General features: G+C 43.9%; 1 protein-coding gene across 1 annotated transcript in view; it reads right to left on the bottom strand.

Annotated features, from left to right (window-relative positions):
• The window catches only part of DNAH9 (dynein axonemal heavy chain 9), a 405,383-nt gene that overhangs the window by 133,865 nt on the left and 245,633 nt on the right, over positions 1-25,885 (bottom strand). Inside the window, exons 53-55 of the mRNA XM_065563307.1 lie at positions 20,998-21,233; positions 18,871-18,993; positions 16,077-16,281 (exon numbers count right to left, since the gene is read on the bottom strand). Coding sequence (XP_065419379.1) covers positions 16,077-16,281; positions 18,871-18,993; positions 20,998-21,233 — 564 coding nt within the window. The remainder of the gene's footprint in view (positions 1-16,076; positions 16,282-18,870; positions 18,994-20,997; positions 21,234-25,885) is intronic.

Below are 25,885 nucleotides of genomic sequence, written 5' to 3'. Positions count from 1 at the left end.
AAGCTTAAATGTTTTCTAAAATATCTGCTCTAGAAATTATTTCAGGAAAATTCTGTGGGCTGTATCAGAAGTCAGAGCTGATGATTACAATGGTCCCTTCTGGCCTTGGAGTCTATGAATCTATGATTTTATGACATTATTATTTTTTTAATATAACCTAAAAAATACACCCAAAAACTTTTATAAAGGGAAACTGAAAGTGCAGAAATTCCATCATGTGGAATCACACTGACACCCAAATGGGTCATCAGCATGGCTGAAAGGAATGGTTACTTACTATAACTATGGTTCTTCTTCGAGTAGATGAGGACATGCATTCTATTAGATGACTCACAAGCAGTACCCCAGTCTGGAGGCAGGGCTCAGAGTCTACTGTAATGGAGATTGCAGGACCACCCTTCCAAGGCCTGCGTCTGCTCTGGAAGATGTGATAATAGCATAATGGTCCGTAAACGTATCTGTGTCTCAATGAATGCCTGGAATGACTCAAACAAGGCCTTGGGCAACTGGTTCTCGAATTTAGATACAGCTGACCAGTTGAGAAAATCACACTTGGACAACAAAGCTTGTTGATTTGTGATCCTCATCTGCAGGGACAATGAGGTCTATAGATCTTCTGGTCCAGAAGATCCAATCACTTGGAGTCCCTATGCTTGGAGGTAGACTTTAACCTACCCTGCCAAGCCATGTTGTTTACCACCATTACAATCAGGGAATTTGGGCTGGGTGGGAATAGAACACCTCAATGCCCTACACAGGAAAAAAGTAGGGCTTTTCCATGCACTTAGCCACTGGTGGTAGCAAGGCCAGTGTACTCCACAGGACTCTTGTGGGCTTGAGGAGATGTGGCTATATAGTGTTAAAGCTCCTGGTATGCCTTGAAGTCCTGCAGAATAGCAGGGGAGAATGAACCAGGCAACATGGCATCATCTGGTGATGAGGACAAAGGTCTTGTCTGAGCCAAAACTGGCTCTCAATTCTGGGAAGATATACCTGGAAGGGAGGACTCTGGCAGCATTGTGGGAAGGAAGACAGCCAATACCTGGACTTATGACTGATGCAAAGCCACCATCGTTGACCTGGTGAGTGACTTCAGCTTTGAATGGGATGAAGAGCGGGATCTCCACAAGAAAGGCGCATCCCACTGAGTCCAAGGAGGCCACTGACATGAGTAGGGCATTGGTGACCAGGAGAGACCAAGCCCAGGGATTTCTGTACCAACCACAGGGCACACACCAACTCTGGGAGCCATACTGATCCATTGGCGTCCTGCGGAGTTCATCAGGTGATGTGGAGTGGGAGGATGACGAGACTGACTGGGAATCAGAGCCCCGGGATCTCAGTAATATGGGCAGAGGGAGCCAATAGGTGGTCCAATTCATCCATTATCCAGTGCGAGGCAGGAATTGGTGCCCCCGATAAAGGCGGTATCATCAGTTCCAAGCATGCAGGAGTCGATGTTGAGGGTGATGAGAACCACCATGGGAGCACCTGTAGCATTGAATGCAGCAGGGCCAAAGAGGCTCTTGCTGCCATGGTTCCCCTCACCAATTCCGGTACCAGCTCTGTGCCCACCATGGGGAGGGGAGCATCTTAGTGCAGTGCCGAGGTGCAAGTCCTGGACTAGCAGTGAGGATACAGTCGGTACGGCTTCACCATTGTCAGTACTGGAGTCATCGGACACCTGGAGGCCAGATCAGGCCACATGGCTTGTTCAAGCAGATGCTGCTTGAGGCAAAGATTCCATGCTATTTGAGTTTGCTTCTTAAGCAATATACAGATCGAACGACACTCTTTAAGGTCAGCCTCACCGAGGCAAAGCAAGCACTGCATGTGGGAGTCACGTTGGGGATCACCCCTCTGCATGAAGGGCAATGTTTAAACCCTGGTACGGGCATCACTGGGGAACACTAACACTATCTATTAACAACTAACTAACTATGTACAATAAACTAGGCTAAGACTAAATGTGAGGTTGTGACACAACCACCACACAGAACTCTGAAACTTTTGTCTTTTCCTAGAGAAGTTACATTGTCTAGCAGGGTATGTTGGTTGCCTGTAGAACAGCTGACCATACCACTGTTGTTGCTGCTGCTCTTGAGGTCTGTACTGCCACCTTTTAGTGACTGGAGGATAGACTCCTAATGGTCATATTGTAGCTCTGGAATCTTTGAATTACTTTAAGGTCTCATCAATCTTATCGTAAAAAAGGGAGTGACCATCAAGACAGGTCCTTTAAAGCCTGCAGAATGTCTGGGACTATACCAGAGTTCAGCAGCCATGAGGCCCTTTTCATTGCTATTGCAGAAGGCATGACTCTGGAGGAAACATCTGTGATGTCAAGCACCAGCTGGAGTGACTTTTGATGAGCCTCTACAAGAAAGGTTTTTAACTCATTTCATGCATCCTCAGGGAGTTTATTAACAAATTTTGATGAGGCCAATTTAGAAAATCATACTTCAGCAGAAGCACTGGTTGATTAGCTATGTGCATCTGTAATAACAGAGTCGAATAAATCTTTCTCCCAACAAATCAAGTCTTTTGAACTCTTTTCCTTGCGTGTAGACTTGTACCTGCCCTGACAAGATCTTTAATTGGCAGCAGTGACCACCAGGGTGTTGGGAGGTGAGTAGGAATAAAAACACTCACAGCCATGAATAGAAACATGGAAGTGTTTTTCAGTATGCTTAGCAGTGGGAGCTATGGAAGCCAATGTATTCCACCAAGTTATTGTGGGCTCCAAAAGCGCTTCATTTATTGGGAGAGCAAGCCTCCCAGGATGATTGTAAGATGTCCAGAAACTAGGGCTGTCAAGCAACTAAAAAAATTAATCACGAATAATTGAATGATTTAAAAAACATTGTGATTAATTGTGCGATTAATCACGCTGATAAATAATAGAATACAATTCATTTCAATATTTTTGGATGTTTTCTACATTTTCAAATATATTGATTTCAATTATAACACAGAATACTAAGTATACTGCTCACTTTCTTTATTTTTATTACAAATATTTGCACTGTAAAAAACAAAATAAATAGTATTTTTCAATTTCCATTACAAGTACTGTAGTAAAATCTCTTTATCATGAACATTGAACTTACAAATGTAGAATTATGTAAAAAAAACCAACCCTGCATTCAAACACAAAACAATGTAACATTTTAGAGCCTACAAGTCCACTCAGTCCTACTTCTTGTTCCCTAATCGCTCAGACGAATTTGTTTATATTTACAACAGATAATGCTGCCCGCTTCTTGTTTATGTCAACTCAAACTGAGAACAGGCATTCACATTGCACTGCTGTAGCTGGCATTGCAAGATATTTGGGCCAGATGCGCTAAAGATTCACGTCCCTTCATGCTTCGACCAATATTTCAGGGGACTTTCATCCAGGCTGTTGACAGGTTCTACTCAATAATGATCCAAAGTAGTGCCGATCGATGCATGTTCATTTTCATCATCATGAGTCAGATGCCATCAACAGAAGCTTGATTTTCTTTTTTGATTGTTTGGGTTTTGTAGTTTCTGCATCAGAGTTTTGCTCTTTTAAGACTTCTGAAAGCGTGGTTCCACATCTCATCCCTCTCAGATTTTGGAAGGCACTTCAAATTCTTAAACCTTGAGTCGAGTGCTGTAGCTTTCTTTAGAAATCTCATATTGGTGCCTTCTTTGTGTTTTATCAAATCTGCAGTGAAAGTGTTCTTGAAATGAACATGTGCTGAGTCATCATCCAAAATGGCTATAACATCAAATATATGGCAGAATGCAGGTAAAACAGAGCAGGAGACATACAATTCTCCCCCAAGGAGTTCAGTCACAAATGTAATTAACACTTTATTTTTTTAACAAGCATCATCAGCATGGAAGCATGTCCTCTGGAATGGTGGCCAAAGCATGAAGGGTATATGAATGTTTAGCATATCTGGGATGTAAATACCTTGCAATGCCGACTACAAAAGTGCCATGTGTATGCCTGTTCTTACTTTCATGTGACATTGTAAATAAGAAGCAGGCAGTATTATGTCCCGTAAATTTTTGGAAAGCGTAGGGGACAATTTCCTGGTGCAAGTGCTGGAGGAACCAACTAGGGGCAAAGCTTTTCTTGACCTGCTGCTCACAAACAGGGAAGAACTAGTAGGGGAAGCAAAAGTGGATGGGAACCTGGGAGGCAGTGACCATGAGATGGTCGAGTTCAGGATCCTGACACAAGGAAGAAAGGAGAGCAGCAGAATATGGACCCTGGACTTCAGAAAAGCAGACTTTGACTCCCTCAGGGAACAGATGGGCAGGATCCCCTGGGAGAATAACATGAAGGGCAAAGGGGTCCAGGAGAGCTGGCTGTATTTTAAAGAATCCTTATTGAGGTTGCAGGAACAAACCATCCCGATGTGTAGAAAGAATAGTAAATATGGCAGGCGACCAGCTTGGCTAAACAGTGAAATCCTTGCTGATCTTAAACGCAAAAAAGAGGCTTATAAGAAGTGGAAGATTGGACAAATGACCAGGGAGGAGTATAAAAATATTGCTCAGGCGTGCAGGAGTGAAATCAGGAAGGCCAAATCACACTTGGAGTTGCAGTTAGCAAGAGATGTTAAGAGTAACAAGAAGGGTTTCTTCAGGTATGTTAGCAACAAGAAGAAAATCAAGGAAAGTGTGGGCCCCTTACTGAATGAGGGAGGCAACCTAGTGACCGAGGATGTGGAAAAAGCTAATGTACTCAATGATTTTTTTGCCTCTGTCTTCACGCACAAGGTCAGCTCCCAGATTGCTGCACTGGGCAGTACAGCATGGGGAGAAGGTGACCAGCCCTCTGTGGAGAAAGAAGTGGTTCGGGACTATTTAGAAAAACTGGACGTGCACAAGTCCATGGGGCCGGATGCGCTGCATCCGAGGGTGCTAAAGGAGTTGGCGGGTGAGATTGCAGAGCCATTAGCCATTATTTTTGAAAACTCATGGCGATCGGGGGAGGTCCCAGATGACTGGAAAAAGGCTAATGTAGTGCCCATCTTTAAAAAAGGGAAGAAGGAGGATCCGGGGAACTACAGGCCAGTCAGCCTCACCTCAGTCCCTGGAAAAATTATGGAGCAGGTCCTCAAGGAATCAATTATGAAGCATTTAGAGGAAAGGAAAGTGATCAGGAACAGTCAGCATGGATTCACGAAGGGGAAGTCGTGCCTGACTAACCTAATTGCCTTCTATGATGAGATAACTGGCTCTGTGGATGAGGGGAAAGCAGTGGATGTGTTATTTCTTGACTTTAGCAAAGCTTTTGATACTGTCTCCCACAGTATTCTTGCCACCAAGTTAAAGAAGTATGGGCTGGATGAATGGACTGTAAGGTGGATAGAAAGCTGGCTAGATCGTCGGGCTCAACGGGTAGTGATCAATGGCTCCATGTCTAGTTGGCAGCCGGTTTCAAGTGGAGTGCCCCAAGGGTCGGTCCTGGGGCCGGTTTTGTTTAATATCTTTATTAATGATCTGGAGGATGGTGTGGACTGCACTCTCAGTAAGTTTGCAGATGACACTAAACTAGGAGGCGTGGTAGATACACTAGAGGGTAGGGATCGGATACAGAGGGACCTAGACAAATTAGAGGATTGGGCCGAAAAAAACCTGATGAGGTTCAACAAGGACAAGTGCAGAGTCCTGCACTTAGGACGGAAGAATCCCATGCACTGCTACAGACTAGGGACCGAATGGCTAGGTAGCAGTTCTGCTGAAAAGGACCTAGGGGTCACAGTGGACGAGAAGCTGGATATGAGTCAACAGTGTGCTCTTGTTGCCAAGAAGGCTAACGGCATTTTGGGCTGTATAAGTAGGGGCATTGCCAGCAGATCGAGGAACGTGATCGTTCCCCTTTATTCGACATTGGTGAGGCCTCATCTGGAATACTGTGTCCAGTTTTGGGCCCTACACTACAAGAAGGATGTGGAAAAATTGGAAAGAGTCCAGCGGAGGGCAACAAAAATGATTAGGGGTCTGGAGCACATGACTTATGAGGAGAGGCTGAGAGAACTGGGATTGTTTAGTCTCCAGAAGAGAAGAATGAGGGGGGATTTGATAGCAGCCTTCAACTACCTGAAGGGGGGTTCCAAAGAGGATGGAGCTTGGCTGTTCTCAGTGGTGGCAGATGACAGAACAAGGAGCAATGGTCTCAAGTTGCGGTGGGGGAGGTCCAGGTTGGATATCAGGAAAAACTATTTCACTAGGAGGGTGGTGAAACACTGGAATGCGTTACCTAGGGAGGTGGTGGAGTCTCCTTCCTTGGAGGTTTTTAAGGCCCGGCTTGACAAAGCCCTGGCTGGGATGATTTAGCTGGGAATTGGTCCTGCTTTGAGCAGGGGGTTGGACTAGATGACCTCTTGAGGTCCCTTCCAACTCTGATATTCTATGATTCTATGATTCTATGAAATGTAACCAAACTTGTTTGTCTTAGCAATTGTCTGAACAAGAAGTAGGACTGAGTGGACTTGTAGGCGCTAAAGTTTTATATTGTTTTGTTTCTTAATGCAGTTATGTAACAAAAAAATCTACATTTGTAAGTTGCACTTTCACGATAAAGAGGTTGCACTACAGTATTTGTATGAGGACTTGAAAAATACTATTTCTTTTATCATTTTTACAGTGCAAATATTTGTAATAAAAATATAAAGTGAACAGTGTACACTTTGAATTCTGTGTTGTAATTGCAATCAATATATTTGAAAATGTAGAAAAACATCCACAAATATTTAATACATTTCAATTAGTTTTCTATTGTTTAACCATGCAATTAAAACTGCGATTAATTGCGATTAATTTTTTGAGTTAATCACATGCGTTAACTGCGATTAATTGACAGCCCTACCAGAAATTTATGCATACTGTCTTGTACATATTCAGCCTGAATGCCCAATGCTACTGTCATACTTCTTAAAAGGTCCTGGGAAAACTTGAAGTCCTCTGGTATGAGAGAGGAGGAATCTGTTACTGAAGAGTCATCAGGCAAAGAGGAAGACAGTAGCACTGGAACCTGGGTCACAGGTTCAGGATGATGCTGTGGTGGGTCAGTAGAAAGTGCCTGAGAGTGTTGCCCTGAAACCAACAGCTCCAGAGGGAGGTTTACTGGGGACAACATCCTCTGGAGCAGGTTGAAGATCTGGTCCCTCAACAATCGAGGACACTTCCAACCAAAGGTTCCAGTAGGTCCATTCAGGCAATGAATATGGAATTGGAGGCCAGTATGGACTCAGCCAAGATGGCCTGTGTTTTTTACCAGAATGATCCCATTCTCAGTATCAATGATTCCTTTCCACAGATAACTTCGAGCCTCTTACTGAGTTTCGAGTAGCAAGGGAAGATGATGATGAGGAGGAGGATTCTGAGTTAAAATGCAAAGAACTTTCTGTAGAGGTTGCATGTAGTGGAGGGGCCATCAGTTGTCCTGATGAGTCTGTAGCCCGGAGGTAGATGGAAACGTCAATGCCAAGATTGGTACCCAAGATGCACCCCGAGATGTTGAAGGGGCATCTCAAAAGTTGGTGCTGGCCTCATAATAGATGAATGAATCAGTGCTGTAGCTGGAGGTGCTGGACGATCAATTGGCACAGAAATCAAAGTCAGGCATGGTACCAATCTGGCAAATGGTGGAACCAAAGTCAGTTCCAGGGAAGCATCTTTATTGTCTCTTCACTTGGAAGCCAATACCTATATCATCCATGGATTCTGTACCAGGTTACAGAACTGGACAGACCCAGAATGGCTGAAGGCAGATCCTCAACTAAAGAGTCTTGTGCCATCAGGGAACCCAGGATTGAAAGGCTAAGCAGGTCAGATGCCACTTGAAAAACCTGCAGGATTAGAAGGACCTAAAAGGCCGGTACTGGAGTTGAGTCTGTTGGTATTGAACTCATTGACTGTCCCTGTTACAGTGCTGGAGTTGACAGGATAATACCAGTAAGGTCCCATCTCAGTACGGGGAGCCACAGGACAAAGGCCAGACTCTACCCTGGGCACCTGAGGAATCCTGGCAATGTTTGGAGTTCCTCCTTCACATAGAGAGGGAGTCTCTTAGGGACTTGGAATGGTTCCTGTCCACTTTGTGGGTTCGCTTTTGTGGAGAGCATCTTGAGGATCCCTTCTTTGCAGAAAGGAATCTGAGTCCAAGGGCTTGTCTGAGATTGCTGTTCCTCAGAGGCTAGTTGTGGGGTTGGATGATTGGCCAAAGGCCCTGGCACTGAAGCAGGTCACATTGCTTGCTACATGAGATGCTGTTTGAGGCATAAGTCTCTGGAGATCTGTGTTGTCTTTTTAAAAGAATGATAGATACTGCCCCTCTCTTTGGTATGCCCCTCACTGAGGAATAGAAGGCAGTGTGTGGGGATTGCTATTTGGGATTGCGACCCCACATGACGGGCAGTGCCGGTGTTTGAAGCCTGGTGACAAATGCCACTGGGCTCTATCCTGAAACAATCTAAACTATCACTAACTAGTGGGTACTATTACTGAGCTATAACTACAAAAAAACAGACATAGGAAAGGACCCTCTAACTGCATAGCAATTCTGAAGTAAACCACATGGTGAGCTCTGACTCAGGCAGTGAGAAGGAACTAAGAGGGATCAGGATAGCATCTCTCTTAAATTGCCCTGGGAGGGGACCCAGAGAAACTCTCTGGCTCTGGACACCACTGGCTCCACACCTGAGTGGAATACAGATGTGAATCTCTCGGTGAACAACTTCTCATCTGTCCCTGCATCCCTGGGCTGGAGCGTGCTCAGTGCAGATGGAATCTTCAGGGAATTTAGCTGCCAAATATAACAGGTCTCTACTGAGCATGTGCAGACTGTGATGTTCCAAGGCTTATATCTTAATCAAACTGGGTGGTTCTACATGGGAACAGTAAAAAGAACATTCCTGACATGCAGGCAACTCCCTTGCCAAATTTCAAATTCTTGCTCAAAGCACCTGAGCTGCACACTGAAACGGCTGTAAGAACTTTATTAACATCAACAAACCGATGTATTTTCCCCTACTTTTGTTCTTAGAAGCAGCTGAACTATTTTTGCTGAAACTTTCCAGAAATATTCACGGGAACTGTCAGCTCAACCAGTTAGTTTGGCAAAGCTAGAAGCAGCTGGAAACAGGGCCTTACAATGGGAAGTGTTGAGCAATGTTAACTATAGGCAATGCTACAGGCTCCACTTATAATTATGCAATCTGAGGATGCTGCAGGCACTCTGTCCTGATGTGCTGTTTATACCCTTGCAAAGCAGCGCCAATCATTAACAGCTTCATTCTTGTTTCACGGTCCTTTTCCTCCACTCTGATTGTCTAGCTCCTTAGTTTTGATGAGAGATTTCAGAGAGGCATAGGTACAAAGCGTGCACCCTGGCATAGGCAGACATCATTGAAAAGGTTAATTGTGAGTGTGGCCTCCCAACATTGGATATTTGTAACATGGGGATAAATTACCTGTCTGTCTGTGGCTAAAGGGAACAAATTCCATATACAAAAACTCATAGAACACTCCCTGGCTTCTCCAGGTTGTGCCAACGCGATGGCTTTATTTTAATTTTACATGGCTGTCCTTTCCAAAACTATATAAAACGTCATCACTGATAGATTTGCAATAGAGATACCATGAAGCTGTCTCTGCAAATTGTATATAAACTTTAAATATTAAATAACCAATGAGATCACAGATTTTCAGAGTCAAACATCTCTCAGTAAGGTTTGTGCTCAGTGAAATGCCTTAACTCTTTGGTTGCAATGTCAAACTCTTTTCCCTTTAGGCCAATGAAGTTGATGCTTTCATAACTTGATATCATGTTCCACACACTGACACTTGTTCATTTCTCTTTCTGAGAATGTGAAGCAGGCTGGGAGGTTCCCCGAGTCTTTTTGCTTGGCTCTGTCAGAGCGACGTGGGAGGGCTCAACAGCTGCCCACCTGACATGTGCAGTAATTAAAAACTATTTAGCTGTTATTTGCATACTCCAGCTTTTACCAAGAAGTGGAATTTGTTCAGCAATCATCTTGGTGTTTATTTCTAACCCAAACACACCTGGAAAAAATATCTCTACACCCCCACGAATAATATGTTCAGTGATCAAGTCAGATCGTTCTTTTGCTGAATCAACTGATTTTGAGCCTCATGCAGGGCCTTAGACTTTAAAGGGATGTGCACAGATTTAGAAGTTTATGTAGACTTGTGAGGAGAAGGGTCAGATCCTTGACACACACATCCAGTCTCTTTGGGCTGCTGGATTAGGACAGCACAAAACAGTCCTAACTGGTTAGCTGGGGATTCTGTTGGCAAAGGACATGTTTGACACAGGAGAAGACTTCCCCCAGCCCTCGGGACATTGGAGGGGGGATAGGAGGACATTCTTCTGGCATGTGCCCTCAGGGTACTGTGCTCCAGTGACCTGGGGCTGTTACTGCTGGTGGAAATTAGAGCAGCTTTGAGGTTACTCTAAATTGTAAAAGAGACCAAATTGCCTCTAAGAGCCCACGGTACTACAGTTGGGGTCTGTGGAGTTTCAGGCAGGCATTGCTTCCCCATAACCACCAGGGGCCCAGATGGGCTTGCCACCAAGAGGAACTGAGATGCCCTGCAGGAAATCTCACCCTAAGGGGCATGCGTGACAGCCCTCTGGGGTTTCCTGATTTGCTGGCACTTCCCATATAAATCAGGAAGCCATTTCTGGGAGTTGTTTGAATAATGCAGACTTCTGGTGTGCCTCAGACCCTGCTCACCACCCCTCGCTGTGACTCACCATGATTCCTGTGCTCAATCTAGGCTTGGCCCCCGACTCTGATCATGGGTTACTATGTCTGGCTTAAGACCACTGCTGACCCCTGTGAAAGAGTCTGGCCCAGCCCCATCCCTGTTCTCGCCTCACAGTCTCACTTTGGTAACGGACTCTGACTCTGCGGTTTGGACCTGGCCTGGCCCCAGACTGATCCCTGACCTTCAGCCCTGATACTGAGCAACTCACTCTGTGTCAACCGGTTGCCTCTGACCTGGCCCTAACACTGGCCCCCAGAAGCCCAAGCATGGGGTGGGGATATGGAGGAGGCATACAGCCCCTCTCTTTCCCCCTTGGGGACTGCAGCAAGTGCAATGGGGCCAACGAGCACAGGGAAAATATCCTGAGAAATTAGGACCTGACTTTGCAAAATAAACCGCTTGATTTGTCTTGTGCACCCTGTGGCCAGCAGAAGTGCTTGGAAGTTTAGCTGTGGAGCACTCACTAACATTTTTCTTCCCCTCCATTGGAACTTGAGCCCAAAAGTTTCAAAGCAAATAAGTGCCTTGGTTTCCGAAGTGCTGAGCACCCACAGCTCACATTGGAAATCAGGCCACTTTTCCATAGGCGCCTAGCTGCAGATTTAACATTAGGGATCTGAGTTTGAAAATGCTGGCCTGTGTGCTTATCTGAAACTCCAGCAATGGAAGATGAATTCCCAACAGAGGAGTGGAGAGAGGTTTGTGGCATCCCAAGCATTAAAATGCTCCACATGCATTTTCACTTAACCTGATTCAAAAGCCAGCCTAGCAATCCTGTGACTTGAGCCCTCAGGGTAGGTCTACACTTACCCGGTAGTTCGGCGGCAAGCAAATCGAACTTCTGGGTTCGACTTATCGCGTCTTGTCTGGACAAGATAAGTCGAACCTGGAAGTGCTCGAGATCGACTGCGGTACTCCAGCTCGGCGAGAGGAGTACGCGAAGTCGACGGGGGAGCCTGCCTGCCACGTCTGGACCGAGGTAAGTTCGAACTAAGGTACTTCGAACTTCAGCTACGTTATTCACGTAGCTGAAGTTGCGTACCTTAGTTCGAATTGGGGGGTTAGTGTAGACCTGCCCTCACTCCCCATGCCAGAGGCAGCTCTGACAGCGCTGACCCCTTCTGGTCAGTCTAGGAGCTGCGCTGAGGAGCTACCTTCCAATCCTCCTCCTTAAGCATCCACTCCCCTCAATCACTAGGAGCTTAAAAAGACCTGACTCCTAATTCACATCATTTTCACTTCTCTCTCGCTAATACAGGCAGCTTCTCTTTTAAAGCAGAGATGTAAATACCACAGAATCCGACTGAGCTAATAATCCCCAAAGCATAATATTGCATTTGAGAGTTGCACGGTGTATTGGATTTGCCTTTCCCTTTGTGTCATTATTTCATTAAAATGAAATGACTTTGAAGCTGGGTGGAATGCATCCTAGTTAGTGGCACAACTATGTTAATCAGGTGCACCCTACATCAACCCAGTCCTATATGAACCAGTGAAGACGAGTGTGTTGACTGCATTTGTAACCCACTGGCCAGAGTGTGTTTCAGGCCCCTCTCTGTGCCCAATGTACACAGGAGATGGATTTGTTAGAGCCCCACCTGGATAGCATTGGCTTGCACTTTACAGTACACCAGTGGGTTACACATTTCTACACCATTGCTGCTATCTTGGTTTCCTCCTGCATTACAAAAGCCAGAGAATTTCATCCTGTTATACTTTGGGCTCAACACAGGGTTTTTATTTAACTGTTTAACCTTAATATTGCATGTAAAACTAATGCATCATTAAGCTGGACAGCTAAAATATTTTAAAAAGTCATTAATACAAAAAAGGTAGAACCCCTACAGATCTGAAATGAACATGTGTAATATTTTTTATTTCTGTTTTAGGTGAACATTTAGTAGTACATATTTCTAAATTGCTAAATATGTATAATGAAATATGCAAGATGTGCAGTATGGCCAGTTAACTCTGTTCTAGAAACTTAACTTCTGCAAGCCCTGTCTTTTTCATGGATTCATAGATTTTAAGGCCAGAAGGGATGATTAGATCATCTAGTCTGGACCTCATGTATTATATAGGCCAGAGAATTTCATCCTGTTACTCCTGTGTAGAGCCCAAGGTATTTTATTTAACTGTTTAACCTTAATACTGCATTAATGTGATTTTTCCTTTGAATATCTTGGCCAAGAATTTCAAAGTGACTAATGATTTTGGGTGCCTCCATTTTCGATGTCCAACCTGATATTTAGAAAGAATTAAACAGCTGGCCTCTGAAAATCATGTCCTTCAAGGTGTCTCAAGTTGGGCACCCATCAACGCTAGTCACACGTGTGAAGAAGTTCTTCCTTTTGTTTGTTTTAAACCTGCTGCCTATTAATTTCATTGGGCGACCCCTGATTCTAGTGTTATGTGAAGGGGTAAATAACATTTCCCTATTCACTTTCTCCACACAAGTCATGATTTTATAGAGCTCTATCACACATCCCCTCCGTTGTCTCTTTTCCAAGCTGAACAATCTCGGTCTTTCTAATCTTTCCTCATACGGAAGCTGTTCCTTACCCCTAATAATTTTTGTTGCCATTCTCCATACTTTTTCTGATTCTAATATATCTTATTTGAGATGGGGCACCCAGAACTCCATGCAGTATTCAAGCTCTGGGAGTACCATGGCTTTATATAGTGGCATTATGATATATTTTATCTTATCTATCAGTTTCCTAATGGTTCGTAGCATTCTCTTAGCTTTTTTGACTGCCGCTGCACATTGAGTGGATGTTTTCAAAGAACTATCCACAGTGACTTCAAGGTCTCTTTCTTGAGCTAATTTAGACCCCATCATTTTGTATATATATAGTTGGGATTATGTTTTCCAAAGTGCATTACTTTGCATTTATCAATACTGAATTTCATCTGCCATTTTGTTGCTCAGTCACCTAGTTTTGTGAGATCCCTTTGTAACTCTTCAGTCAGATTTGGATTTAACAATCTTGAGTCATTTTGTATCATCCACGTCACTGTTTACCCCTTTTTCCAGATCATTTAAGAATATGTTGAACAGCACTGGTCCCAGTTCAGATCCCTGGGGGACACCACTATTTACCTCTCTCCTGAAAACTGACCATTTATTTCTACCCTTTGGTTCCTATCTTTTAACCATCCATGAGAGGGCCTTCCCTCTTAGGCCATGACTGCTTACTTTGGTTTAAGAGCCTTTGGTATGGGACCTTGTCAAAGACTTTCTGAAAGTCCAGGTATACTATATCCACTGGATCACCCTTGTCCACATGTTTGTTGACCCCCTCAAAGAATTCTAATAGATTAGTGAGGCACAACTTCCCTTTATAAAAGCGGTGTTGGCTCTTTCCCAACAAATCATGTTCATCTGTGTCTCTGATCATTCTGTTCTTTACTATAGTTTCAACCAATTTGTCTGGTACTGAAGTTATGCTTACTGGCCTGTAATTGTCAGGATTGCCTCTGGAACATTTTTTTAAAAACTGGGTTACATTAGCTATCTTCCAGTCATCTGGTACAGAAGCTGATTTAAGTGGTAGGTTACATACCATAGTTAGTAGTTCTGCAATTTCATATTTGAGTTCCTTCAGAACTCTTGGGTGAATACCATCTGATCCTGGTTACTTAATACTGTTTAATTTATCAATTTGGTCCAAAACCTCCTCTCTTGACACCTCAGTCTAGGACAATTCCTCGGATTTGTCTCCTAAAAAGAATGGCTCAGGTGTGGGAATCTCTCTCACATCCTCTGCAGTGAAGACGGATGCAAAGAATTAATTTAGCTTCTCTGCAACAGCTTGTCTGCCTTGAGTGCTTCTTTAGCATCTCAATTGTCCAGTGGCCCCCACTGATTGTTTGCTAGACTACCTGCTTCTGATTTTTTTTTTTTGCTGTTAGTTTGAGTCTTTTGCTAGTTACTCTTCAAATTGTTTTTTTTTTTTTGGGGGGGGGGGGGGGCTCTCTAATTACACTTTTGCACTTGACTTGCCAGAGTTTATACTCCTTTGTATTTTCCTCAGTAGGATTTGGCTTCCAATTTTTAAAGAACTCCTTTTTGCCTCTAACTGCTTCTTTGACTTTGCTGTTTAGCCATGGTAGCATTTTATTTTGGTCCTCTTACTATTTTTTTATTTGGGGTATACATTTAATTAGACTTATATACATTTAAATATTTGAATTTCAGTGGTCCTGCTTAGGTTTTGAAACCCCCTTGACTGAGGAGAATGAGACGAAGGAGGAATTGCTCAAATTTGTGCTGCTGCTCTTTTTTTTACTTGAGACATTTTTTTAGAAAGATTGGGTTCAACGGACAGCTGCATATTTGTGTACATTGGAATGGCGATATCTGGCAACTTTAAAAATAGTTTTTAAAATAATGCTTAATATTTGCCAAATATTACAGAATGCAGAAAAATTGCAAAAGGACTCTAAAACAGCATGTTTGGTAAATTTTTCTCATGCCCATGACTTTCCTCATTGCCTGATGGGAGGCATGTTTTCCTGGGACACACATAACAATTATATCGTATAGACCTCTTCCATAGCACTTGTCAGCCACAGATCTCAGAGCACTTTAAAAAGGAAGTGAGTATCATTTTCTCCATTTCACAGATAGAGGGCAAGGCACAAGGAGATGAAGTGACTCATCTGAGCAAACTAGTAGCAGAGGTGGGACTAGAACCCACTAAGTCTTTGGCCTTGGTGCTATCCCAGCAGACACACTACCTTCTGTTAAGCCACCCCTGCAAAAATTTGCCATCCAGATTTCCTGAGGCCTGTCAGGCTGAAAAGGGAGAAAGCACAAAGCTGTCCCAAAGAGGGCAGAACTTTTAAAAAAAAAGAGAGAAAAGGTGTGGCAATAATATTCTGCAGTGTGTATGTTTTATTAAACCTCGTATCAATGAAAAATGACTGAGTGGAATCTCCTGAAGGCTTTTTTACAAGTTACCTTTAAACTGAAGCCTGTGAAGTCTGAGCTCCAAAGGAGAACTTTTTAGCAAGTTAGGAGCAAGAGTTATAACTGAATTCCATCCTTAGCAGCATTGCCAGCTCTCATGATTTTATTGCAAACTGCACAATTTTGATATTTTAATTAAAGCCCTAGCAACTGGAGACGTGGCTCTGAACCCAGAAGGAAAAGAAAAAGAACCAATATTTATTATTTTATTAAAATCTCATTATTTTAACGCCAATCTCATGATTTTGGGTCCTGACTCATGATTTTTGAATGTTTATCAATAGTGCCTTAATTACAGCGTTTGCTACCAGCGCCTTACCTTGAGTTCTTCCAGGTCAGGCCGCTCCATGCTCACTACAGCTGCTAGCAGCTGGTCTTCCAAGCCATCTCGAGTTACAGTGAAGTTGATCAGGGTGCACTGTGCCTGCATCTCTGGTTGGTAATGGGGGTTTGCTAGCTTTGTGTGGAGGATGAGACGGAAACTGGGGTTATATTCACATTCTTTGTCTCCAATTTTAATATACCTGAAATAGAATTAACAGATGCAAATGTTCATGTGGCTTCCAAAGCTCTTTTAGCTCACTTACTAATGTCATTCATGTCTAATAGCATTTCACAACATGACATTATATATGCTCACTATACAGAGATATCAATTTCAAGTTAAGAACAATTATGGTTAGATGGCATTTGAGACACCCCCATGTTTGAGATAGTCTAGACTTTCAGGCCATCCCCATTTGAGGTGCTCGATCTCAAATGTAAGTCATTCCTAGTTTTGAAGCAGTCCAACAGTCTGTCTTAAAAAAAAAAAAGTTTCAACTTGATGACTATGGAGCCTATTTTCTTCAGACTAGGCTGGGTCCATAGATCTCACTGAGATTTAAAAACGAAGCCAAGGCTGGAGACTGGCTGTACTGCACTGTCGCCTGTGAGAAGTAAGATAACAGACAAAATTCCAATTTGTTTTATATATTTATATATTTTATATATTTATATATTGCACAATTTGACAAATAGGTTATGGTTTATAATGACAGGGGAGGGACGGTGCAGAAGGAATATCAGAGCACAGCAAACCTAGGCATGAATGCAGCCAGCAGGAATCAGAGCAGAATTCCCAGATGAATGTGGGGTATAGTGATGTTATGTCCTGAGAAGAATGTACATTTATCTTAGGCGGGCTCTACACAGAACTTTGTACTATTTCAGAACTTAATCACTATTTCAGTTCAGGGTGTGATTTTTTTTTTTACTGATATACTAGTGCATGCTCTAGTTTAGATGCAGTTATACTGGGATAAAAGTGCCTTATGCCAATATAGTTTATTCCTCTGCCTTATGGGGACAGATATACTGGTATAAGCCCCTTTATACTGGTATGACGGTGTCCACAGTAGGAGGGTTGTGGTGTTTTAACTACATCTGGTACAGAGGCTGATTTGAGCAATAGGTTACATACCTTCATATACATAGATACATATACACATATATATGCATAGATAGTGAGAGACAGTTCTTGCATCAAAGACCTTACAGTCTAAATAGATGGAGTGGGAGAAAGGGACTATTATCATCTCAATTTTACCAATAGGTATTGGAGAGACAGAGAAATCACATGACTTATTTACAGTCACAGAAAGAGCCTGTAACATAGCCCAGAACTGACCCCAGATATGCAGAGTCCCCATCCAAAACCTTGACCACAGGACTATCCTTTCCCTTGACATCAACAGGACATCTGTCCATGTGGATCAGCTTGCAGGATTGGTGCCTTTGTGTGGAGTTTCTGAATATGAAAGTAAGTCCCATTCCCCAGGATGCCCAAGAGAACCACCCAAAGACCAAGGAGCAAGCTAGACATTTGGATGGCCGACATTCCCTTTTTCAAATAGTAACTGTTATTACTTCACAGTGACTTTCTAGAACTGAGCTATACACCACTGACAAGGGAGTGTTTTAGTTCTGCCGTTGTCAGAAGAGATTCTAGTTTCATGTCACATACACTACAATCTTGTCTCCTTTTTCAAATTTTTCTGCTCTAGCTATCACTTTTGGTACTGAAACAGCCATCTTGGTTTTGATGCTTTACTTTCACAATAAGGAGAGCCTAGTTTTCCCAGAAGTTTACATCATTCAATTATATATTAAGTGTGTTCAACAGTAAGGGAATAATCTCTGAGCATCTTAAGGAATGTGCAATCCAAAGCTTAACAGGCTCTTTGTTGTTTACCATTCAAAGCCACAAGTGAGATTGCATCTACAGCTGGTGCAGAAACAGCTGAGGTCACACAAATGCTGTGATCCTGTTAAGCTAGATGTAAAGAGCGTTAAAAGTCTGAATGACACAGACATATTGAAAGAAATACGACTCCATTGTGTGAAAGCCAGTGAGATAGCATCCAAAGAATCCCAAAGTTAAGTTAACCACATAGCTCTGCACACACACTTCTATTTGTTGCTATTATTTGAACATGGGTCTAAGAACACAGTCATTTCAATCCCACTCAAAAAGAAGCAAAAAAGGAAACACTGCTCTCCTGCCTCTTTGTATGAATATTTTCATGCTGAAAGACACCTGGTCATTACCCCAAGAACCATCTCCCAGTATGTTCTGCTCCCTGTATTCCTGATACTTAAAGCTGCAACTTTATTCCCAAATAGCCAATAACAAGGATGGGCAACATGAGGGCATCTTTTCTTCACAATCTGTGTGACAATAACTTGAAATAAAATTACCCAACCTATAGACATTAGGAATGTCCAGAGGTGTCTTTGCCACATAAGGGGAGAGAGATATTTGTTTCTATACAGGGAGCCAAATGATTAAGGGAACCGACTAATTAAGGAAGCTAAAGGTTTATTTCAACTCCAAGTGACTATCTATGATTGCCATGATTTAAAAATCTCACCCCTAGTCCCAAAAGCAGAACACGAGTGAAGTGAGAAACACACACATGCACACACACACACACACACACACACACACCAAGGTTAGGCAAAGGCAAGATATTAGCATAAAGAGCCCATCTCTTCTCCTGCCAACACTGGGAAAAGGCCAGACAGTGAGATGGCCACAGACACATATTTCATTCGATCTCCCAGACTCTCACCTTCCTTTCTTGATTGTTTCTCGGCCAAGTAATGCTCCCAAAACTGGATCCACAGATTCCTCCAAGTTTTCAATCAAAACCACTTCACCTGCAGCAAGGGCTTGTTCCATGGTGTCCAAATACCTAGCACAGATGGCATTGATACAATATCAGCATTCAGCACAGACTCTACTCACTGCAGCAAAGAGCATGAGCCCCGAGGGATGACAGAGAAAGCTGTGGAACACCACTGAAGAATGAGAACACAACAAAAAACAATGAGGAGCAGGAGTGGGGGAGTCAGTCGGCCTCCTGTAGAAAAACCAATGGGGTTTCTATTACATTTCATAGAGAGCTTGCTGACCAGGGTGTCTGTGTATCCACACAGCTTTAGATGGTTAGGCACAGAGTATGTCTACACTGCAAACACCAGTCATGGCTGCAGTTGTGTGGACATATCCACACTAGCTCGAATCTAGCCAGCTCAGGTACCGGAGCAGTGAAGCCACAGTAGCAAAGGCTTCATTGTGGGCTAGCCACTTGAGTTACCCAGGGTTTCACAGTCCCAGTACCCAAACTAGCCAGATTACAGGTAGCTCAGGTATGTCTACATGAGATACAATCCTACCCCATGACTGCAGTGTAGACAGACCCAGAGAGTGTGTCAGATCTAAGAATTCCCTATGGGAACACACAACAATAAATGCTCTGCCAAAGCAAGCACCTTCTCTGGTAGTGCAGATTTTCCCAGCATGTCCTCAGCACGACTTGGATTTCAGCTGACTACGTGTAGTGCTAACTAGCTGGTTCACTACCACTCCTCACTGACACTGCCTGTACACAGGACCCTTACTGACAGCTAAGAGAAACAAACCATTCCTACTCAGAAATAGCTCCCGTAAGATGAGAACAAAGGCCTCACTGGCTACACACGGAGAAGAGTATATATTATGAAGCTGAACTTGGGAGGTCTGGGATTTGCTGGTAATCACTACCTCCAAGAATTAACACCAGGCCAATGGGAATATAGTGATACAAGTCCTCTGTACATTACATTGTTTACATAGCCTCCCTCTCAACCAGCCCTTCGTAATGCCCTTTTAGCCACCTGTGCAGGATCATTCTGTTTTGGAATGGCATGATGTTTCCTGATGCTTCCCCAGCATCCTGTGCCAGCCAGCCAAAGGTGGGGGTGAATGGGGGTATTTGATTCTTCTCATTGCACCTCCAAATAAAGCGTCCTTCTGTGCATAACTGACACCCTGGCATGCAGCTGGAGACGGGGAAAGGAGGGACTGCACCACAGGGCAGGCAGAGTGGACCTTATGGGATTTTTTCTGTTCCCACCTAGATGTCAAGATGTCTCCTTCACTTTCATCACGTCACCTTTTACTGCTTTAAACAACTAAAACTCATGATGAGCAGCCAGGAGCACCCTCCAGGGGCTCTTACAACCCTTTAAAACCCTAATCTGATTGGCCTGTTTCCGGGACTGGAATTCCAACCAGCCAATCATCACCTTGATCCTCTTTGAGTAGAGGGGAGTTTTTTCCATATACACCTTGTCTCTACTCCTCCTTTGTCTTTAACCCTGAATTCTTTGCAAGGCCCCATTAAATGGAAGAGGGAGTGGGACTGGCAGTTTCCTTAACCCCCTGATGAATATGGCAGCTCTATTCTATTTGCTTTGGCTCTCCTCCTTTCTAGGACCTGCAGAAGTGAGATCTGTTCTGCCTTTGCCCCATTGTGGAACAGAGTCAGCTGGGTCAGAATATAAGGCACATGCTAACACAACGGGAGCCTGAAATGGACTAAGGCCACAGGGTGGAGAGTCACCATCCCAAGTGCAGAAAACTGGTATCCAGGTGTGCCCACATACATCTATTTTCTCCTTCTTTTCCATTTTAAGGCGGTTTCTATTGCAACTAGGCCAAGCATTGAACAGCCCTGCTTATGTTTAAACAGAAATCCCTATCATCTTCGTAATGAAGAAAACAGATTAATACACAAACAACTTTGGGAGCTTCCCCAGCCACTCTAATTTGCTCCAGTAGTCCTTACACTGAAGATAAACACAAGAAGTACCTCAAGTTGGACACTGTAGCTAGCAATTAAAATACATAATTCTGTATGGTGGCTTGCATTTACCCCTTCTGCCCGATTCTGATCACTCTGAGATCTTCGCCATACTTGGTTTTGATCCATTTGATACCCTGGAGTTGGGGATCAACCATAAGGGGCCAGCGTTCACAGTTTGTGAGGATTGTGGCATTTTCCGTGGACATCCGATCAGCTGGAAGGCCTTCATTCTGCCAGGCTGCTATATCAGCATCATCCGTCAGCATTGTCAGAGGGTCTAATAATGGAGTTACAGGGACTGGAACCTGAAAGCAAAGGAGGAATGTCCCCCAGCACATTGTTAAAAACCTATGGAAGAAGCTGCTACATATTCCAAGAATGGGCAAGCAGAGCCGAATCTAGCAATTTAGCTTAAGTGTTATTTGTTGGTGGCCTACAGTTTTACAGGATGGTTTCGATCTAGCACTAAAAGCCTCACTCATCCCTGTTATATAGAAAAAACAAAGAATAATGCCTGCAGCGTGCTAAGCACACCAAGTCATCACAGCTAAGCAGAGCAGGTTCAGATCACAAATTTCCATGTACAAACTCTTCGAAGCGACAGTTTTGAAGAGTATAATTAACATCCTCATAGGCCTGCTGTTGTGTTGCAAAATGACCGTAGCAGCTCTAGAAACGCTTCTGCAACAGGGAAGCCCCTTTCTGGAACAGTTATGTTTACCTAGGAAACCTGGACGTGACAACTGATAAGCAAGCATTACCAGTTATGGGAAATGGAGATGCCATCACTTTTAGCGAAGCTATATGGATTGTCTCTTTACATTTCTAGCAGGAAGTTAGACAGCAGGAGGGAAGTTCTAGGAGAAGTTCTGCAGTAAAGCAGAAACAGGATGGCTTTAGGGATAATACTGGCTTTCTTATTCTAACAGAGTTCCTTGTTCAGTGTTACAGAAAGAGGAAGTTACTGACCTGTAACTGGAGATTTTTCAAGATGTGTGGTCCCTTTCTGTATTCCACTGTGCGTTTACACATGTGCACCATGCACCCAAAGCCGGAGAATTTGAAAGTAGCATCCATTGGTTCGCGCATGCACCGTGGCTTACCTTGTGCCTCTGATGAAGAGGATAAAGGGCAGGATGGACTGACTATCTCCCCAGTTCCTTCTCTACCGTGAACCAGAAAAAATCTGAAGCGGAGGGAAAGGAAGGTGGATAGTGGAATGCAGATATGGACCACACATCTCAAAGAACCTGCACTTGCAGGTTTGTAACTTCCTCTTCTTCTTCAAGTGACGGTCCCTATTGTATTCCACTGTGGGTGTCTGACAAGCAGTACTTAAGCAGGAGGAGGGTGCGAGGATGCAGATGGTAGAGCTTAGCAGAGGACCGCTGTCCCAAAGGAGGCATCATCAGAGGAGTCCTGCACCAGGGCATAATGTCTCGCAAATGTATGAACCAAGCCCCATGTGGCCACTTTACAGATACCTAGGATACTTACTTCCTGAAGTGATGCCAGAGTTATTGCTTGTGCTCTTGTCGAATGAGCTCTTAACCCGTGGTGGCTGGGAGGAAGGTTCAATAGCTGGTAGCAGAACAGAATGCAGCCAGAGATTCATTAGTAGATTCTCTGAGTGGAGATGGTGCACCCCCTGATTCTTTCTGCCATAGCGATGAATAGTCTCCGGGACTTCCTAATTGGCTTTGTTCTTTGCAGGGAAAAGGCCAAGGTCTGCTGAACATCGAGGGAATGGAGTCTTTGTTCCTCTGTGAAAGTATGCAGTTGTGGAAAGAACACATGTAAGTGAATCGATTGGTTAAGGTGAAATTCTGAAACTACTTTGCGGTAAATTTGGGGTGTAGATGCAAAGAAACCCGATCCTTCTGGAATATACTATAAGGAGGATTCATCATCATTGCTCCAAGCTTGTCAGCCCTTCCAGCTGAGGTGATGGCTAGGAGGAAAGCCACCTTCATGGAAAGGAGAAACATGGAGCAAGAAGCTAAAGGTTCAAAGGTGGGTCTTGTGAGTGTTGAGAACAAAGTTCAGGTCCCCCTGGAGAATACGCTTCTGAATAGGAAGGAAGGTTTTGATTAGGCCTTTCCAGTATCTGGTAGTCGGTGGATGTGTGAAGACCAAGAAGCCCTGAGAAGATGGATGATACGTTCTGCTTTTTTCCAAGTGCACTTGCAAGGAGTTGACGTACAGGCCTGATGTCTTCAGACAGAGGATATGATCCTAGATGAGAGGAGCATCTGCAGTTTCTGGGAGAATGTTCCTTTGACGTGCCCAAGAAGAAAGTGCCTCTATTTAAGTAACATCTTCTAGTAGAGTCCTTCCTACTATTAGAAAGGATGTCTCATATGGCTGTGGAGCACGAACTTTCTAAGGATGATGCCCATCCAAATGCCAAGCCCTGAAGTGTAGTTGATACAGATCAAGGGGCTTGATCTTGTCATTCCACTGGGTCAGGAGCTCAGGCAACATTGGGAGGATGATTGGTAGTCAAGATGACATGCGTAGGAGGTTGGAAACCAAAAATGTCTGGGCCAGTAGGGGGCCATCAGGATGATCTGTGCCTGTCCTGCTGGATTTTGCGTAGAACTCATGGCAGGAGAAGTAGAGAATGGAAAGCATAGTTTGAACTAGTTCAACAAAGGAAGAAGTAGAGGGTCACCCTGGGAGCAGTAATATGGTCCTGTCTGATGAGGAAAGGAGAAAGAATACGCCCATGCATACCTGATGAGGATTTGTGCACCATAGGGAAGACACTGCCTTGGCTGGAACTGTTACCATGGTGATCATGGGATGGCGGTTTGGAAAGTATACCATTGCCTTCAAACATGGCTGCAGTCAAAGGTGGAGCTGTAGAAACAGGGTGATGTAAGTGCATGAGGCCAGATGACCTAAGTGAGACTGACATGTTTTGACTGGTACTCAAGGGTTGTCTGTGATCTGAGTTATATTATTGCTCATGGTCTGGAACCTGTCCTTGGGCAAGTACGCTCTTGTGGTGATAGAATTGAAGGTGGCCCCAATTACGTCCAGAGATTGTAAGAATAGATTTTTTTGGTGTTTATGCTGACTCCTAGTGAGGAAAGGAGGTGCAGCATTACAGAAGTTGAAACATAGGCTTCCTGGCAGGACTTGGCGACAAGGAGCCAGTCGTCGAGGTAGGGGAAGACAATGAGACTGCAACATCTGACATAAGCTACTACTACCAAGAATATCTTGGTAAATATTCCGGGGGTGGTTGCTATGCTGAAAGGGAGAACTCTGTATTGAAAATGGCTGGAGCCCACCATGAATCTGAGGAAGCATCTGTGAGCGGGATGAATGTCTACATGAAAGTAGGTGTCCTTCAGATCTAGGGCTGTAAACCACATGCCCTTTTCTAAAGATGGGCTTATAGATGGCAACGTGACCATGCGACACTTGAGTTTCTGAATGAAGTAGTTGAGATGGTGCAGGTAGAGGTCTCTATCCATGCTTCTTTTTGAGTACCAGGAAGAAAGTCAAGTAAAACCCACTCCCATGTTCTAGTGCTCCTCGCCCTGATAGGGAGTCCACCTCTTGTTTGAGAATACTCTCGTGAGAGCGATCCCCAAAGCGGGGTGGGGAGCAGGGTTTTGGGGGAGGTGGGCATGCAAATTCTATCATATAGCCAGAGTGGATGAAGTTCAGCATCTGTCTGTCTGTTGTTATTGCATTCCAGGTGTTGAAAAAGTGTGCTATATGACCCTCAAATTGTATGTGGGGGTTGGGAGGTGTTGATCTTAGTGGTTCTCAGCTCTCAAGCTCCCATAAAAAATAATGTCAAGCCAGGAGCGGAGATTGAGACAGAGCCTGTTGCCGAGGGTGTGAGGAAGCAGCTCTTGTGAACCCTCTGCCTCTTGTGTACTGGTTCAGAGGACCTCTGGTGGAAAATCTTCCTCTTTGGGGGAGGCATATATATCCCCAGGGAGCAGAAGGTAGCCCTAGAGTCCTTCAGGGTATAGAGGGACTTGGCTGTCTTTTGGTTGAAGAGCTGTGGTTCATTAAAGGGGAGATCCTCGATGGTATACTGGACCTCCCTAGGGAACTCTGACGCATGGAGCTATGACTCCCCGAACATAACAATGGCAGTAGCAATAGGTCTAGAGGAGGTATCAATGGCATTTACTGTGGATTGGCAAGTAGGATTGGCTATCAGTTTGCCTTAATCTATCAGAGCTTGGAAAAAAGCTCTGTCTGGGTGAGGAAGGCTGTCAGTAAATTCTGCAAACCTGGCATAGTTTAGGAAGTCGTATTTAGCCATTACATAAGAATGGCCATTGTCATAACTATAAAGGGAAGGGTAACAGCCCTCCTGTGTACAGTACTATAAAATCCCTCCTGGCCAGAGACTCCAAAATCCTTTTACCTGTAAAGGGTTAAGAAGCTCAGGTAACCTGGCTGACACCTGACCCAAAGGACCAATAAGGGGACAAGATACTTTCAAATCTTGGTGGGGGGAAGGCTTTTGTTTGTGTTTTTTGTTTTGGGGGTTGCTCGCTCTTGGGACTGAGAGGGACCAGACATCAATCCAGGCTCTCCAAATCTTTCTGAACAAGTCTCTCATATTTCAAACTTGTAAGTAAACAGCCAGGCAAGGCGTGTTAGTTTTTATCTTTGTTTTCTCAACTTGTAAACGTACCTGTTTGCTGTAACTTTGAACCTAAGGCTAGAGGGGATTTCTCTGGGCTCTTTAAGTTTGATTACCCTGTAAAGTTATTTTCCATCCTGATTTTACAGAGATGATTTTTACCTTTTTCTTTAATTAAAAGCCTTCTTTTTAAGAATCTGATTGATTTTTCCTTGTTTTTAGCTCCAAGGGGGTTCAGAGTGGGGAAGCAGCCTTGACAGCCATACTGAGTCAGATCAAAGGTACATCTATCCCAGTATCCTGTCTTCCGACAGTGGCCAATGCCAGGTGCCCCAG

The sequence above is a fragment of the Chrysemys picta genome, chromosome 12 (assembly GCF_011386835.1).
Source record: "Chrysemys picta bellii isolate R12L10 chromosome 12, ASM1138683v2, whole genome shotgun sequence".
NCBI lineage: Eukaryota > Metazoa > Chordata > Testudines > Emydidae > Chrysemys > Chrysemys picta.
Note: the sequence above shows the minus strand (reverse complement) of the source record. Positions and strands in the feature narration are given on the sequence as shown.